At 49.1% G+C, this 17579-nt stretch overlaps 1 protein-coding gene across 4 annotated transcripts in view; it reads right to left on the bottom strand.

Moving 5' to 3' along the window:
* Positions 1-42: 42 nt before the first annotated feature.
* Positions 43-17579, bottom strand: part of KDM2B (lysine demethylase 2B) — a 107338-nt gene continuing 89801 nt past the window's right edge. For 3 of the 4 annotated variants that reach the window (XM_066331689.1, XM_066331690.1, XM_066331692.1), the window contains 10 exons: positions 16281-16505; positions 12927-13070; positions 8436-8522; positions 7516-7776; positions 4584-5260; positions 3054-3217; positions 2470-2631; positions 2121-2222; positions 1578-1796; positions 43-1302 (listed from right to left, as the gene is read on the bottom strand). In XM_066331689.1, coding sequence (XP_066187786.1) covers positions 1121-1302; positions 1578-1796; positions 2121-2222; positions 2470-2631; positions 3054-3217; positions 4584-5260; positions 7516-7776; positions 8436-8522; positions 12927-13070; positions 16281-16505 — 2223 coding nt within the window. In that variant the 3' untranslated portion in view covers positions 43-1120. The remainder of the gene's footprint in view (positions 1303-1577; positions 1797-2120; positions 2223-2469; positions 2632-3053; positions 3218-4583; positions 5261-7515; positions 7777-8435; positions 8523-12926; positions 13071-16280; positions 16506-17579) is intronic. The other variant, XM_066331691.1, reaches the window with a different exon arrangement.

The raw sequence follows: 17579 nt of genomic DNA, 5'->3' as shown, positions 1-17579 counted from the left end.
CACTCCCACCCTGTCCCAAGAGAAACGTGCAGAGCCAGCGCCTGTTTTTGTACAATTGTTTATACAAATTCAACAAAGGTAAAACTGCATCAGGAAGGTCTACGAAAACAACACCATACAACAATGGCACTTATGAATGCAGAATTTTACAATCAGGAAATAACCATGTTATAAACCTTAAATGAGAACTCAACTCACACTTCAAAGAAAGAGAGACTACGTTTGACCATTTATTCTACTGCTGGACTCACTGTATAAATTAATTTTATATTGAGTACAAGAGCTCATGCTACAGAGTGAAACCCTCCTATGTGCAAAAGCTGAAATTGGAATTTTTTTAAAATTTTGAGAAAAAGGTGATTTCTATACAGATAAAAGTGTTTTACTTCAACTATAATTTACACCTTATTTCCACAACATGCTTATGTCACTTCTGAAGTATACAAAGCAGGATATAAACTTCCATTAAAACATGCTTTAAGTTGAAAGTATGAACCTACTTTTCCTGACCTGGGCACGTTTGTAGATAGATACTGCCTACGAAGTATAGGTTAAGTTCTCGCCTACCATAAGTAAAGATAAAAATTGGCAATCAAAACCGAAACACTGGTAATGCATTCAAACATTGCATAAATAATTTTTAAACAATTTTTGTACAAAAATAGTTCTGCATAATGTAAGATGTAACAAAACAAAACGTGTTAAGAAGGCAGAAATGCAGTGCGTGGTCCACTTAAATGACACCAACTTTTTTTTTTTTCTTGTTTTAAGAAATGAAAAGCAGAAATCAAATTTACACTACCAAGCACATGCTGTGGTACTTTAAATAACAGTATTTCTTGGAGCTCAGTCCTCTTCCAGGGTGTGAACAATTATCATCAGTAACAGTCGCCTTATGAATTTGCATAAGAGCCAGTGCAGGACATCCCAGGTGGACTGAATTAGTGGCACAAGTTGAAATTCTTAACATGGGTAGTTTCACGTTGTTCTCTCCTCAACAAGAGTTGTAAAATCCAATCGCGGTATTTTCTGATATTCCAAGTTCCCAATTGAAAATAAAATCCCTACGTGTTCTTAGTCCCTTCCCCCCCTCGCCCCAGTATTTACACAAGTCCTTTAACTAACTCAGTTTTTGCAGAAGTTTTTCTTCCACCTGCCCGAACTGGACACTTACGGACATCTCCGCTATGAACTGCTCACAGCCCTCCTTCGTCACTTGCTTGCAGTACCTCAGGTCGATCTGGCAGATGTTCCCACAACGTTTGAAGTAAGACAGGCACTGGTCAGTGACCTTATTGCAGTCTGGGGAGAGCAGAGGGGAGGAATTGAACACCGATTTATTTTCTCCAGCACGAGGAATCCCCACCAGCTCCATCCCCCATTCCCCAGCTGTTGTGTAACCCATGGGATCAATCCAGGCAGCCCAGATGTGCGCTGGAAAATCCCCCGGGAGGATGAGTGTGGATACAACAGCTCCTGGCAGCTGCGGGGACATTTCCACCAGCTGCTGCCAGGGAGTTACACCAGGAGCAGGCGCCGAGTCAAAGCCCCCAGCTCTGATCCCCCACATCCCTTACCTGATAAATTAATTTCCGTTAACGAATCCCGCGTGGTGGTTCCGACGGCGGTCAGCAGGTTAATAGACTGATCTGTCACGTGGTTACAGTAACTGAGATTGAGTTTGGAGAGCAGGGGCATGTGCCTGATGATGAGCCGCAGCGAAGCATCCGTGATGTCCAGCCCGGCCAGGCGCAGCTCCACGATGTTCCGTAGCTTGCTCCGGTTGTCGATCTGACCTGCAAGGCAGGGGCAGCAGGTCACTCCCACCAGCCCCACCCCGACTGCCAACATCTGCAGGCCTCTATGAAATGCACCGTGACACACAACACTGCTGCCCTGGGTCAACTTCAGACGCTTTTGCCTGTCTGGAGCTTTGGAGGGAACATCAGCAGGAACACTTGTCTATTTTTGGAACAGGCATGTGGACAAAGCCACCTCCTGATTTCAAAACAACAGGGATGAAAGTAACTGCAGGGGCCCAGCGGAATTACAAGTCGGGAATAAGCAGTAGGCTGTGCAGTGCATGCCAGAAAGCAGATCTGATTTGCTCAAAATTTCACCTGAGCTGAAATCCGGGCGAATGTGGCATGACCCACAGAACTGCTCCTTCCCTGAACTGGAAGAAAGTGTTTCCATACTCTCTAAAGTACACCCGTTGCAGCCTGAAGAGAAGAAAGTCAGACAGAAAACCGGCACAGTGGCTCAGATGACGGTTCAGCAGCCAGAGAACATCCCTGTCACCCCAGGGCTCCAGCCGGGAGTGCTGCAAGTCACTACCGTGAACTCCCCGAGGGGCAGCACGGCCCCAGCCCCGCCAGGTGTGGCTGTGGGGGCTCCTGCCTGTTCGCTCCGAGGGGGACCAAGCACAGAAGAGGCCCCGGGGGTGGGACAGGCTCCTCCCGCAGTTACCTGGCCGGTTGTCCGTGGGCGGGGACAGGAGGTCTCTCATTTGTGCGTCTTTCAGCCCTTCCGCCCACTGCACGTCCAGAGTTCGCAGCAAGGGACAACTGGAGCTACAAAGTGCCGACACTGCAATCCATGAGCACCCTGATAACAGCAGGTCCCGCAGACCTGCGGACACAGAACGGGTTGGAGCACTGTGACCTCCCCAGACACAGCCCACTGACCTCCGCTGCCACCCCCAGTGCTCTGACCACGGCCCCCTCCTCCTGCCCAGCTCTCCATCTGTCCCACCGCTGGGAACTTCCCTCCTCCCCCAGCCCCTCAGCCCTTTGCACAGCTGAGGAATTTCATTTACATTTCATTACTTGCTGGGCAAGACCTGCCTCAAATTATTTTAACCGAACATGTCAAGTAGTAACGAAAATTATTTTTGGCTTCATTTTCACACATCTCCAGCCCTCCTAGGGGAGTCTACTCCTCTTCCGGCCACTCCAGTCCCTGGAGACTTTCCCCAGAGGCTGCAGTTTGGATACAGACTGGTTTGTTATACAGACTGGTGTGTGACTGGGTGATGAAAACACATCACTTACCTGGCAGTCTGTTGATAAGCCAACTCAGCTGCTTTTTAGATATATTTGTCCAGCTAAGGTCAAGGGTTACAGGCTGTCTCCTAATAATGCCGCTAAGCATAAGTGGAGTGATGGATTTACAATGGTTTAAATCTATTTTGGTCCATAATCTTTTGTCACAGCACCTACCCAAAAAGAAAAAAAAAGCCAACAGCACTTAATTCAGCACTTATTTGGATTTTGGTAAGGCTTTAAAAGGTGTCATGAAACAGTAGGAAAAACTACGACTGAAAATAACTTTAACTGAAAATTGCAAAAATAAGGCCAAGTATTGCAAAGATAAACACAACCCCACACAATGTTACGTAACTTTCAAGTTTCTCCATCAAATATATCCCTGCCATAAAAGCATGGAATTATTTCCACAGAATTACAAGTGTCAGTAACTTTGGATTCCATTTTAAGTCATCCCAGCACTTACTAAAATCTGTTTCATAGCCTGAAGACAAGTCACCACTCCTTATATTTTGACTATGAAGTCTGATTTAAGTAATATCCCCATTTCCTCTGTGTTTTCCTTACTTAAAACCAGGGGATTTGGGAAAACAGATCCTCCCTCTCTTCTTGTGTGTTTGTGTTATCCCTCTCCATGTGGATTATGTGTCATTTTGCTCTTTATGGTTCTCTAAGGGCAACACCACCAAGTCCTGATGCAGGAGTCTGCATTTTCTTCATGTTTTTTATTAGCAAATACTGTACTGAAGTAGAAAATACATTTAGCAGGTCTCAGTGACACCAAGCAGCCCACGGAGGAGACACTCCACACACATCACCTCACACTGAATTATCAGCCTCTACTCTGTGCATGTTGTGTTAGCAGGGTGTTGGGAAGGAGCCTGTTCAGTCTGTCTGTGTGTCTGTCTGTCCTCGTGCACAGCAGGAACCCGGGACAGGAGTCACCAGAGCCACAAGGCTTCTCTGAGGGGTCACTGAAACCTGTCAATGTGCACTAAAGCTGCTGCAGCCGTGCAGCCCCAGCTGTGTCAGGGCCACACAGTGCCCGAGCACAAGGGACACGCTGTGAGCAAACACCATCAACAAAAGATTCCTCCGGAACGTGCTCTGCTGGCACAGGGAACAGGCTGCCTCTCCACGTACCCTCCACAGGGAGACAATCAGCACAGCCCTTGTGAGGAGCACACGGTGGGATTCTCACTATCTCCGTGGGTATTTAATAGCTGAACTGCACAAATGCTGGCAGTCAGGAAGTCCTGGGGCAGAATGACACCAAGCCTGAGGCAGGCTGGCTGTTCCAGCAGCAGGAACATCACGGTGTCTGACTCCAGCACAGGCTGCTGCGGAGCCCGGCAGGCTGCCGCCGAGCCTGACACACAGCTCCATCGGAAATGCTGGCAACTGCTGCTTCTGAGAAACCAACGTGACACCTGCCCCTTCTGCCTGGGCCCACACACACCCCTCTCCCAGGAGACACCGGTGCCTCCATCACCCTCCATGCCCATCCCACCACCCCTCGTGTCCCGCCCTCCTTACCATCTGTTCCAGGTCTTGCAAACTCTCATACAGATGCACAAGTCTCTATGACTGAGGTAGCTAAAGACAGCCATCCAGACTTCCCTCTGCATCACGTGGGCTGCCCCGTCATCCAGGGGGAGCGAGTCCGGAGGGGGGCTGATGGGAGGTGGCCGGATGACGTGCCGCTCCATCTGGATGCACTTGGGGGGCGACAGCGAGGGCGGGGGCCGGGCGATGCCCCGGGGGGTGCTGCGCAGGCTGGGCATGAGCTGGTGGTGCCTCAGCTCCCGGGGAGTCCCGTTCAACCCTTTGCTGAACCTGTGGAGTCTCTCGCTGTTGTTCAACGCGCGCTTGGGCTCCTCGTTCTCGCTCTCCGGCTCAGATTTGATGGGTTGGTGGTTCTCATTGGCAAGGCTGTTCTCGGTTTTTTGGATCTCCTGGTTAAGCTCTTTGCTGAGCTCCTTGCTCAGTTCTTTATTGGGAAGCCGCCTTTTCCTCCTCATCTTGAACTTCTTCTTGTCCCTGGGCTCGGCGCCCTCCGTGCTGGGCCCTGCTGTGGGCGAGCTGGACCGAGACTGGTCACTATCCTTGGACCTGGGGGGTGCCTCTGGCAGCTCATCCTCGGGCTCCTGCTTGAGGCGCCGCAGGGGTTTGATCATGGCAGTTCGGTCATCCGGGGCCTTCCACGACCGCCGCTGCAAGGGAGAGACAAGGGCTGACTGTGGGAGCCAGGCCGAGCTCAGCAGAGCTTCCAGCAGCGCTTCCCATGTGGATGCTTGGCACAGGAGCCCTGCCCGGGGCTGGGCCCCTGCCAGCACCAGCCCCACCCATCCAGCCCCATCCCAGCCCCATCCCAGCCCCGGGCACAGCCACCGGCCAAAGGTACCGAGTTCAAGAGCCAGCAAGGATGAGGAGTCATTGGCTCACTGGATCCAGGAGTGATAAATGACTGATTCACCGGGCACATTCCTGCACATTCCAGGGCCTTGCCCCATCTCCGAGTGGATCATTTACACACAGAGGATCAGCAGCACACCATGGGCAGCTTTTTGTCCCCAGTAAAGAACCCAGGCTCAGCCACATCCACTGGGCACCCACATCAAACACTGCCCAAGTGCCCTCACACAGCGGCCAGAAGTGTCATTCCCAAAACCTCTGGAACCACAGCTGCAGGACCCCAGAGCTTCCTTTAGATGCTCTTTTACACCCAGCCAAACCCTGGCCATCCCCCCCAATGCCTGCAGAACAGGGAATGTGACAGCCCAGGACTGCACCCTCCTCCTGCCCCAGTCTCTGCTCCCAACAAACTGCTCTGCACTGCTCCCACTCACCCACAGCCTCCAATTCACCCAGCTGTGAGACACACAAACCAAGGCCCAGGAAGGCTTCATGCCTAATCTGATCACCACCACAAGAAAGAGGTCACCAGCTGTTAAAATTAAATAGCTCTAACAAGGAGATCTGGACTGGCAAGGAGAGGGAACTGCTGTGAGCACACTTGTTGTGTCAGAGGGCCCGTGCTTTTGCTTTCCCAATAAACTAATTGGATCAAGGCAGTGGTTGTGTTCCCAAGTTTCAGCCCGCGGCACACAGTGGAGAAAGCTGATCACCCTGCCTTTAAATTAACATATTATAAAGGGAGAAGTCACAATAAGTTAATGACAGGTTAGAATAAAAACATTACTGCACCAGCCCAGTGCAGCTCCCAGCACTGCTCACACAGGGCACTGATGGCTGCACTGGAATTCTGTCATCATGCCAGGCTGGGAGAGGGCAGCAGTGTGCCAGGACATCCCTGCCTCCCTGGGGGCAGCGGGGACTGCAGGATGTGCTGTGTGACAGGGGCAATGTTTAACCACGCAGGGAGGGCCAAACATCAGTATTGGAACAGATTTTTATTCTCTGGGTCATCAAAACACAACTGGCTGCTGCATTTTAATACAGGACACCAGAAAAGAAAATATAAACCCAGATGGTGCAGCTGAACTATCCTGCAGTTAGAGGTTTTCATTAGAGAGAGATTCTGTAATTTCAAGACGTAAATGGGATAAAGTTTGTTTTCTTCTCCAAGTTTTAGCTGTTGGAAGAAAGAAAAAGCCCGAACACATTTGTTGTGTTGTGTGGTGACCCACAGTGCCTTCCTCACTGGGGAGGTCCAAAGGGATGGGAAAAGGGAAGCGTGGCCAGCAAGCAGCTATACATCAACTGCTACTGGGAATTTTGCTCTCTCTCCACCAAAGCAGCCCAAATCCCTACATTTGCCATCCTGCAGCATTCCCACTGACCAGCCTTGCAGGACTGACTGACTTCCACCCCTGGGAGCTTCACAGACAACACCAGTCCAGCCACTGATTCTGAGTTTACAGCCATCAGCCACTTTAGTCACGAGACACAGTAAATTGGAGCCCCGATTTCTGCCTCTGCAAACCAGCATTTCTGCAGATCCCAAGTACCACATTCCGGAATCTAAATGAAAACTCAGAGTGTCCCTGCTTGGCCTGAGAGCACTGACTGTCATGTTCTGGCCAAGCTGCCTACACAGCTGCTGGGAGCAGCTCCAGCTCTCTGCAGGCACCCCAAGGTGTCCTTTCCAGAGGCTTCCCGGGGTGGCACAGCCCCAGATCAGCCCCACACAGCTGCCAGGCGCCACCACGTGGAGACACATGAAAAGGCTTCCATGAAAAATTGATTTTACCTTGTTCCTACTCTGAGCACCTTGTAAAGAGTTTTCTGTTCAAGTGGGTTTTTCAGTATCTTGAATAAAACAACAGCCACAGCCCAGTGCTTTCGGCCTCTGAACATCAACCTGAGTGTCCCTGTCCTGTCAGACCAGCAGCTTTTACCAGAATGGTAAAACATCACAGCTCCTCTGGGAACAATCTGGGATTTGGGGCTGAGCTCTAAGGCAGGAGAGCAGAGGCAGCAGCTCAGCCAGGGGGTTGTGCCTTACCCGTTTTCTCATCGTGGGTTCCTGGGATTTCTCGAATTTCCGTTTCCTCCACAGATGCACCTCGTCAGACTTTCTCCTCAGGATTGAGTCAACTGGAGCCTTTTTGGAATGTTCCTCCGATTTCCGCCTGGGAGTCTCCTCGCAGTCCCCTTTCCTTTTGGCAGCATCTGGCACTTCCTTGTTGTCTCTGTTAATTTTCTGCTCCTTCAGCAACGAGCCCGGGAGATTTGACGCGTATTTAAATCCTGGTCCGCGCTTTTGCTTGTACGCCAGAGAGACACAAAACACAAACCAACTTTATACCTTATGCATCTTTAGGCTGCCACCAGCACTCCAGCGCTGGTGAGTTGGTCACTTTTTAACTCACAAAATGATTAGTTGATCAAACTAATTTAGATACTAACTTAGTAACCAAAGGAGTTAAAAGTTTTAATTTTCCTGAGGGTTGTTTCTCTAACTACACACTGGTAAGTGTCTGTCTCCGTCTGCAAAGAAATAATGTTTCGCTAATTCCAAGAGACTCTCCAGGTTTTGCATAATTGCTTGTGAATTTTTAATTTCAGGGATTTTCATTGTCAAAATTAACGTGCAGCAGAGCACAGAACTAACCTAAATATTCCCCAGGTGCTGGGGGAAGTGTTGGTACAAGTATACAAAAATTATTGAAGAATAGAAAGCTGTGAGCTTGTCTCCTTCAGCTCACAGAATCATCATGGGATGAACCATACAACCCTGGTTTGGGTTGGTAGGGACCCTAAAGATCACCTCATTCCAACCCCCACCATGGGTAATTAAGAGCAAAACCTGAACTGAGCACAAAATCAAAAGGTGGTATTGGGATAAAAATCTATTTACAAGCCAGAGGGAAAGCTTAATATTTTGTATCTCATCACAGCACCACTTATTCCCATTAAACTCACTTTTCCAGTCTTCCCTGCGTGGTTGCACTTTGGACACTCCCAGCAGTTCGGCAGCTCATCGTTCACCACACCATCCGATTCCTTCACCTGTGGGGAGACACAGCCACTCAAACTGTGCCCTGCAGGAGGGGGATCATCCCCAGGCACTGTAAGCTCCTGGTGTTCTGGGATGGACTGCAGCCCTCCCACAGGCACCCCTCGGGGAGGAAGGGATGCTGGCCAAACACATCCGACACAGGGCTAAGCTCTGGGCTTCCCACGAGGTCAGTGACAATCCCAATTCACACACACTGCGCTCAGAACAACAGAAAACAGCCCCCAGACCCAGGGCTGCCATTGCACCATGTCCAAACGCCCTCCCACAGCTCAGTTTGCAAAGCCCAGTCCTGTGTCCCCCCAGAGGAGCCTGATCCCTGCACAGGCTGGGCTCTCACATACATTAACCCCACGGGCATTTTTAGCAGCACAGCACCCTGCACTGTAATCAAGTGTTCCTTAAAATACTCTTCTTTCAGGATCAGAACTAGCAGTCCCAGGCTGCAGCCCTTCAGCCCGTGTGCCAGTGGGATGGAGGCTGCCAAGGCAGCTCAGCACAGGCACGTTTGTCCACAGGACTGGACACATGGAGCCACTTCCAGGGTTCCTCACACCCCCAGAGCCTCAGGCAGGGAAGGGAGGGAAAGGCTGATGACTTCACTGCCTCCAACACTGACATTCTGCTTTCTGAAAGAAACTTATGCTCAGTGTTATGCTCCAGCAAAGCACAATCCTGCCCTACACAGCTGGAATGCTCCTCACTTCTGGATTTTCACAGAGGAGCCTGGAGTGCTTTCCAAACAGGGAATAGGCATTTCAGAAAAGACATTTCTATGAATGAAAAGCAGAGCTAAGATACACTCTCCACACAAACACACTCGCTGATGGCACAGTCTCACTAAAGGGTTTCATTACATATTCAAAAATAAAAAAAAACTTGGATAAAAAAAAAAAAAGGAAAAAGAAAAATATTGATTTATTGCTACCGTAGACAACAAAAACATGCCGCTGTCCAGACTAACAGCTGGGCACTGGCAGCAGCAGTGTGGCTGCAGGAGACAGGAACAAGCACAGGCAGGGATCTGCAGATTTTTCATGTTTCTGAAACATTTCCTCCTCTCCTCCCAGCGCAGGGAAAAGGCACTGGCTGTGCAGGAGCAAGCCCTTGGATTTAGGAACTGCTTCCTCAAGTCCCTGAGCCAGACAGCAGCCATTCTAGTTTCACCATCCAGTGAGAGTGATGACATGTCAGTCTCTCAGCAAGACTCCTGGAGTTAATAAATAAGTAAATGAAGTGGGCAGAATTTAAATACTGGTTTTATCACAACTGTGTGCCTTTGAACCTTCTTTCCCATGGTAGGTGTAAGATACTCCAGGAGTTGTTGTATACATCTCTGCCTCAGGGGAACAATTCCTGGCCCAAGCCCAAGTTGGGAACAAGTTATTTCCCGCACTGAATATAGAACAAGTGCTGCTGAAGGGAAAGCATTACAGCTCTGTCCCTTCTGTGAAGTTTAAGGAACTGAACAGATGTGAGGAACTGTAAGCAAACTAATTAGACACACACAAACCTGCCACTGAATCTGTCCCAAGCCTTTCAGGCTGGGTGGGAGCCAGTTCTGAGTGTTTGCTGCAAACAGCAGGTGGGTGTCTGAGGCACAGCGTGAGGCGTCACAGAAACCTACCTGCAGCACGAGGTCAGCAGCTCACACCTGAACCTCTGCTGGGGACTGCACTTGGGAGGGATGTGGAGACCCCAGGATGCTGATGTGGCATCCCTGAGGGAGAGCCAGGAATTCTGGCAGTGCCCAGACTGAGACAGGCAGTGAGACACACCTGGGCTGAGGCTGTGCTGGGAAAGGCCTTTGTATCCCTGCTGCTTTGACAAGGCACCTAAATATTCACTTCCACTGTTAGCACTACATTCAGCTGAGATGGAGAAGAACAGGCTTCTAGTGGAGAAAGTTCCCTTCTTGCTAAGGAAACAGCATCAGATGCTGCACTCAGACAGGCCAGCCAGCAATACCAGCAATCTGAGATGAAGGAAGGAAAATTCACCACTCTTGGTTCATCTCAAACACTGTGTAACATTGAAAGGCAGTGCTCACCCCAGAATCTCTGGAGCTCCCTCTGGAAGCAGCACGGTGCTTGCGAAACTCTCACCAAGATCATTTTCCTAAGAAACCCGTTCAGCAAACAAGCATTTGTGTTGGTGTGATATTTTCAAGGAAAGAAGATGTCAGGAAGCTCCTGTGACATTCTGAGCACATGGAATGTCCTGGCTGTCCCCCAGCACAGGTGCCCTGGTACCCAGGGCCCCCACAGAAGCCCCTCAAGGCTCAGTGCCAGGGCACAGATACACCTGAGCCACCCTTAATTTAACTCCTCAGAGGTCCCTCTGGCACTGCTGTTCCATGAAGAAAAGCCCCCAGAACATGCACAGCCTAATCAGGGAACTGGAAGAGGATGGACTTCAAACTACAACCAACCTGCCCTGGAGAATAAATCACCCCCTGCAAGCACCAAACTATTCCACAAGCTCTGGGAGGTGCATCTTGGAGGGAATTTACTCCACATGGAAATAAGCCAAGAAAAGACATCTGCCCTTCCCTGATCCAGTTTATTCCAGTCTCCCTGAAGAGTACATTTGGCTGGAGATGACCAGCAGTTCACATGGTGCTATTTCCCAAGTGGGACAGGAAGGGACTTTCCCTCGTGGGCAGCGGAAGCAGCTGCCCTGGGGCTGGGGCTGCATCAAAGGCTATTTATGGGCTCCATCCTCAGGGCTCAAGGGCTTGAGCAACATGTAAACATGGCAAGAGGCTTCTGTCTTGCAGGAAATCATGGAACCTGGGAGTAAAAGGCAAGGAAGGATCCAAGGAAGAGGCTCCATTGTCCTTTTGCTGTTCTCCTGAGCAGCCTCATCTCACCGTCCAAGATGATTCTGAAATTCTACCAGTGCTCTTTTGCCTCAGGAAATAAAGAGCACCATGACCATTTACCCACCATTTCAGCTCAGCAGAAGCACTGAGAAAGCAAAACACAAGACACACAAGGCACACAGTAAATCTCCCAGTGCTTAATTGTCAGGAACACCCAAAGCAACGCTGTTCCTAGTTACCAAAAGAACACTCAGAACACCACGCATGTGTAAGAGAACAAACAGCACTTGCCTGACTTCACAGATCTGACCCACATCCTGTGCTAGTCCCAAATGTAGTATGGGGAGAGGAAATCATACCTGAGCTGCCACTAGACAACAACTGTCCTCTGAACTCAGCCCTGAGGTGCCACTGACACTGCAAAGGCAGAGACGGGTGCACAGGGCACTTCCAGCAAGGACTGAACAGCAAAGCAGCCAAAATTAAGGTACCTCTGAAAATGAGCAGCTCCTTCCTCTGCTTCATCAGCCCCCAAAGTTTTGTTTTAAGCCGAGCCAAACAAGCAAAGCTCCTTTCCAGAGCCCATCTGTGGCAGGAACTGAGCACCAGCTCCATGAATCAGGGAGAAGGCAGAGCTCTGGTTTGCCAGCTCCCCACGTTCTGCTCTAATAAATGACAGTGCAGAGCCTGGTGCAGGACCACGCACAGCTCAGAGAAATGAAAGGCCAGGAGAGCTTCACCCCAGGCCTGCATGAGGAACACACACCTCTCCTCCCAGACATCCCAGAAGGGCCCAAACGCTGCTTTCTGGGGCACGGTGTGTCACAACACATTTGCTTTGCCAAATCACTTTAACCATAAACAAAACAGCAACAGGAAATGGCTGATCGGCTGAAAGAAACCAGCTCTGGAAAAAAGGCAGCTTCTAAATGCTAATGCAGGAAGATATGCCCAAAATGACACTTTTGTTACCAGCAAAGAATACAGCTGCTCACAGAACTCGAGTCAGCCAAGGGTGAGCACTCCTCCAGCCTGACACTCGCTCAGGCTCTTCTCCAGAGCTGCACTTCTGCTCCAACATTTGCTCCTAACATCTTCAGAGCCAGCTGCCACCATAAGGAACATCTGTGCCTGGACCTACATGAGCAGCCAACTGCTCATCTGTACTTCGTGGCACTCGGGAAGAAGCTACTGACATGGACTTGGGAATGTGTCACCCTGAAGTACAGGCAGATTGCTCTGCCTTCCCCATCCAACTCAGCCACCTTAAACAAGGGGCAAAAAGAACGAAACAAACCCACAAGATCTTTGCATGCACACACGCTCAGGGATGCCCAAAGCCAAGGTCCCTGCTCCCAGGGAATGCTGGTGCATCAAAAACCCTGCCTGCTGGTCAGGGCTGTGTGTGCCACAGATCTCACCCTGCTCCTCACACCAGACCTCTGCTCATCACTTACTCATCTGTCCAAAGACTAAAACTTAAAAGCTTCTCAATTTCTGTGCACCACTTTTACATCAAGGTGATAACTAATTCAGCTTTTGTTTCCAACACGCATCCCATCCTTGTACTCACCTTAAGGCATCCTGGGTGTATGATTTCATTACAAATGGAGCATTCCATTAGCATGAGATTAAACTTGCTCTCCTCCTCTTCCACAGTGTCCTCTTTCCCAGCTTCTCCACACACCAGACACACAGCAGTATGAGGCAGCACCGGCTGTTTATGGATCAGAAAGAACTGGTCAGGACATGGCAGACATGGAACACAAGAGCTCAGGGTGCATTTACAGTATCCTCATTTCAAAGAGGAGACGAATGGGGATTAATTGTGCAAACTGACATGAGGCAAAAAAGCCTGATAACAAATGAGGGCTGGGTACCAGACCAAGCTCCACAGGACACATTTCACCAAAGTGCCCTTCCTGTAGCATTACAGGTTCAGGGAGTATTACTGGGACGGATGAAAAGGCATTTTTGGTGGGTTCCTTCAATCTGTGAGCTGACACAGACATTGGCATGCGAGTCACTTCACCAGTGTACAATGGGAGGGGAAAGAAGCAACCTAGAACATCACTATTCACATCCATTAGGCTTCACAATCTGAGTAGCAATTTGGCAGCTCCCCTCTTCTACAGGCAGGGCAGACAGATGTTATGGGACCTGATCCAGGTCTCACAGCAAGCCCACAACAGAACCAAGAACAGACCTCTTCCTGACTGGCAGTCCATTATTCAGGGCCCTGCTCCCAACCTGAGCACTGCAAAGAGCTCTGCTTACTTAGAAAGAGGATTCTCTCCTGCAAGTGTCACAAGTGAGAACACACAGATTTTTTTCTTTCACAGACAGAAAGGGACCTGCAGCATCTCACATACCCATCACCCATGTCAAAGCACTGAATGCCACTCTCATTAAAAAGCCATCTTTTTGCTAATGATTAACAAAATCCTGGTTTGCAGCAATAAGGTGTAAACCTCACTACAAAAAAGAAAAGGAAGATCCTAAGCTGCCCACAAAGGGAAGTGCTATTGATCAGGCTGTCAGTCCTTAACTATTACACAGCCAGGGGCAGAGATGGGGTTTTTCCCAGCGAGGATCTCTTGTGGATGGAGTGAATAAATCCCTCAGAGAATACCTGCACACCAACCCAAATTCTGGCATCAGCAGCACATCCTTCAGCAAGTTTCAGGCAGGGAAAGCCCAGCTGTAGTGGACCATTAGAGCACAGAGCATTCTGCAAACAGCCGTTCAGTTTTTCTTGCTGGGAGCAAAGGGTGTCCAGGCATTCTCCTCCCTGCCATCACTGCCTGTCCCACTGAGGGCTGGAACAGCAGCTGTGCTGTCCCAAGGTGTCCTCTCAGACAGACAGAGACCTCTCTCAGGTGTCCCAGGCTCTGCTGCTTCCCTTCCTGATGGAACTGGTGATGCAGAGGAGGTTCCTGCTCTCTGAACAGCAGCACCATGGGCTCTCTGAAGGCTTCTGAGCTTAATGAAAGCCTGTCTAGTTAATATTGTCAATGTTATTAACCAGGGCAAGCACAGTCCCAGAACTGTAGGGATCATTACTTCCACACAGCTTCAGCATCTTGCAGGGTTTTTTTGGCTGGAAGCTGCTGGATAGGTACCAAAATATATTACTGCTGAATTGTTAGAGAACAAGAGCAAAGCCTTGCTTAGAGAAATGTAAAACACCTTTAAAGTTACAACACTTCAACTCTTCACTTTTCTGGGCCTTTGCTGCTTTAGGAGTTTATTACAAACTGCCTGATATTTGCACCAACCTAGAAAGTGCAGAAAGTCACTGTCAGTGCACGTGAGGGTGGGACAAATAATCAGAGACCCCTGGTTACCTCTGTCCTAACTGAAAGTCAAACTCTAGGCACCAAGGAGATAAATAAATCTTCACTGGAAGACAGAGGATGACTACACTCAGCTAGAAGAGAACCTAGATCATCTCCAAAAGGCTCAGCCTGTGTTACAGACTGTGAAACAGCTTAGTATGAAAGTTTCCTTCATCAGTGAGGATGAGAAAGCACACTGCAGCCCTAATTTAATCCTTCCACTAAAAAGGCAGCATGATTTCACTATTTCTTGCCCCTGGAGAATAATAAATTCTTCATCCATGCTGTTCAATTCATGCCACACTCCAGGAAATCAAGTGTTCAAAGAAAAGACACTTGAGCTGCAAAAGCACTCTGCAGAAAGGTGGATATTCCGTGTACTTTACTGAAAGATCCAGCAGTGCTGAACCCAATCCTCTGTGTCAGGAACAGTGCAAAGCTTGGCACAGGACATGGAGTGAGCTACCAGGAGCAACTACTGGAAACCTGAAGTGCTTATCAGTTTTTTATCAGTGTCAGGTGAAGTCATTTAATCCCTCCACTTTGGTCATCTCCTAAGAATTAAAAGAAAAACCCCCAAATACTAAGTGAAGGGAACTGTAATGAGAGAAATCAGTAGAGATGGGGTGATATTTCAGTTATGAACAAACAACATTCCTTTCCTTAAAAAAAAAACAACAACAAAAAACCCAAACCCGTAACAACAGCACAAACAAGATCTCCTAAAGAATTAAAATAAAAACTAAAGCTGATTTTAGCCTTGAACAGAGTTGCTGCAGACATGAGAAAAAGCTCCACAAGTCAGCATGGCAGCTACAGATTCAAAAGCTGCTTGAACAACTTAATGGAAGATTAATCTGTCAATATTTGTTAAATAGAAAGCTATCACTTGTGACTCAAGAAGCTCCTGAACAATGTATCACAGGAGCCCAGGAAGCCGGCTGCCTGCTCGCCCTGTTCTGATGCTCTTTCCCTGACAGCCATTTCCAGTCCCTGAGGAAGACAAGACCCTGGATTGATGGCTCTCTGCCTCATCCAGATCAGACCCCCTGCTCTATGCCTAACTAACAGCAAACAAATCGAAATTCAGATTTTGGGGAGCCTAGGGCTGGGGTCATCAACACCAAAATCTTGGAGGTGGCCAGTCAAGGATTCCTCACATCCTAATTTATGTGGGCAACATGGCAAAGATGATTACAGGGCAGCTTTCCTCAGGAAATTCCAACATCCAAACCAAACACACCTTTTCATCCTTTGAATCAGAACTTCCCACTCTCCCCCTTTTCACCCAAATCCCAGAGTATGAGAGTGATTTGAGCGCTGATTGTTGATGTACTGACAATCTCCACTTCTATACTGTTAAAAGGAAAGCTGTCCTGTTCAGTTTTAATGGCATTCTGATTTAAGATTTGGGGAGGGCGAGAAGCACTGGGAAAGAAGGGATCTGAGCTGGGAGGGCAGGACTCACACACTTTTGTCTGATGCACTTTAGAGACTTGCTCATAGCAGAGCTCCCAACCCCACACCCGGGAGATGCGCCAGGAGGAAAGGACCCCGCAGACGAGCTGCAGAGGCCCAGGCACACTTACAGCTATGCACTGCCTCATGATGCAGGACTGCTTCATCCTGCCGGGCCCCCCGAACTTCTTCATGTCCTTGCAGAAGTGGCACTCGCCGCACTCTGTCCGCAGACACGCCTCGCACTTGCGGCATCGCGTCCTCCGCCGCCGCGCGCCCGCCGTGCTCCGGTTGGCCGCGAGCTTCACCGCAGAGGCAGCGCCCAGCTTCCCCTTGGGCCGCCCCACTGCCCTGTTCTGCAACAGAAAACACACACACGGGTCAGCTGCACGCTCCCTGCTGGGCTCTGCGGGGAAAACTGAGCGGTGTTATTGGGATTAGGCACGCACAGGTAACGCTCAGAGGGTACATGCCATCGCTCTCGGACATAAAGGAGTTCCGTCGCTTTTCCGAGAAAGGATGTGTTGTAAAATGACACAAATGAGAGATCCCAAAGCCAGAGCAAGCCCATTTCAACAGCAACGCAGGGAGAAGACACTTTCAACACAAGACCAAGTCCCAAGTATGGTGCTTGGCTTAGGTCAGTAGACAATCTGAGCTCTGGGCTAGAGATATCTTAGATTTGTGCTCAGGTTAAGCCAGAAGGACTTCCTCTGCTGAATCCAAGAAGGAGCAAAAGTGATTCGGTGGTTAGGTACAGCAGAGAAACACTCAGCCAACGGCTCAAGCCCCCAGTCATATCCCTAAAAAATCAGGAAGGTGTGAACTACTGCCAAGCGATAAAGTAGGAAATAAAACACAAACGCTACAAAACCCTTTCAAGGTAGCTCCCCTCCTATCCAACACTAGCAAGTGCTCAAAAATAGAACACCAACTGATGATGTGCAAAGGCTAAAAAGGGCATCCCAGGTCTAGATTTCAATGACCTTTAAGACAGAAACTAAAGAAGCATGAAAAGATTTGCAACGATTAGGTTAACTTCAACATATTCACTCTGGACATGCAAATTTCATGTTCTCATCAGAAACTCCCTTGTTACACACAAGAACTTACAGCTCAAGCCAAACATCACTAAATACCATGTAATTGTCTGGGGCTAATTATGCAAGAATTGGCTTGGCTCATACTGACCCATGACAGCTTCCTCCATAAAGATGATAACAACACGACCGCAAAGTCCATCTGGTTTACAACTCGTCCATTTTCTGCACATCTCAGCATATGACCAACAGACCACCCAGTTTCACTTTCTGTTCCTGTTGAATTCTGGGCAATCACCAAGGCATGGGCAGGTTGGCTGTAAGGAGCCATGGAGAAATTCCACTAGACTTTTTAAAATAAAAGATGTAGAAACATTGCACTTGGCTGTA

This window comes from Sylvia atricapilla, chromosome 17 (genome assembly GCF_009819655.1).
Source record: "Sylvia atricapilla isolate bSylAtr1 chromosome 17, bSylAtr1.pri, whole genome shotgun sequence".
NCBI lineage: Eukaryota > Metazoa > Chordata > Aves > Passeriformes > Sylviidae > Sylvia > Sylvia atricapilla.
Note: the sequence above shows the minus strand (reverse complement) of the source record. Positions and strands in the feature narration are given on the sequence as shown.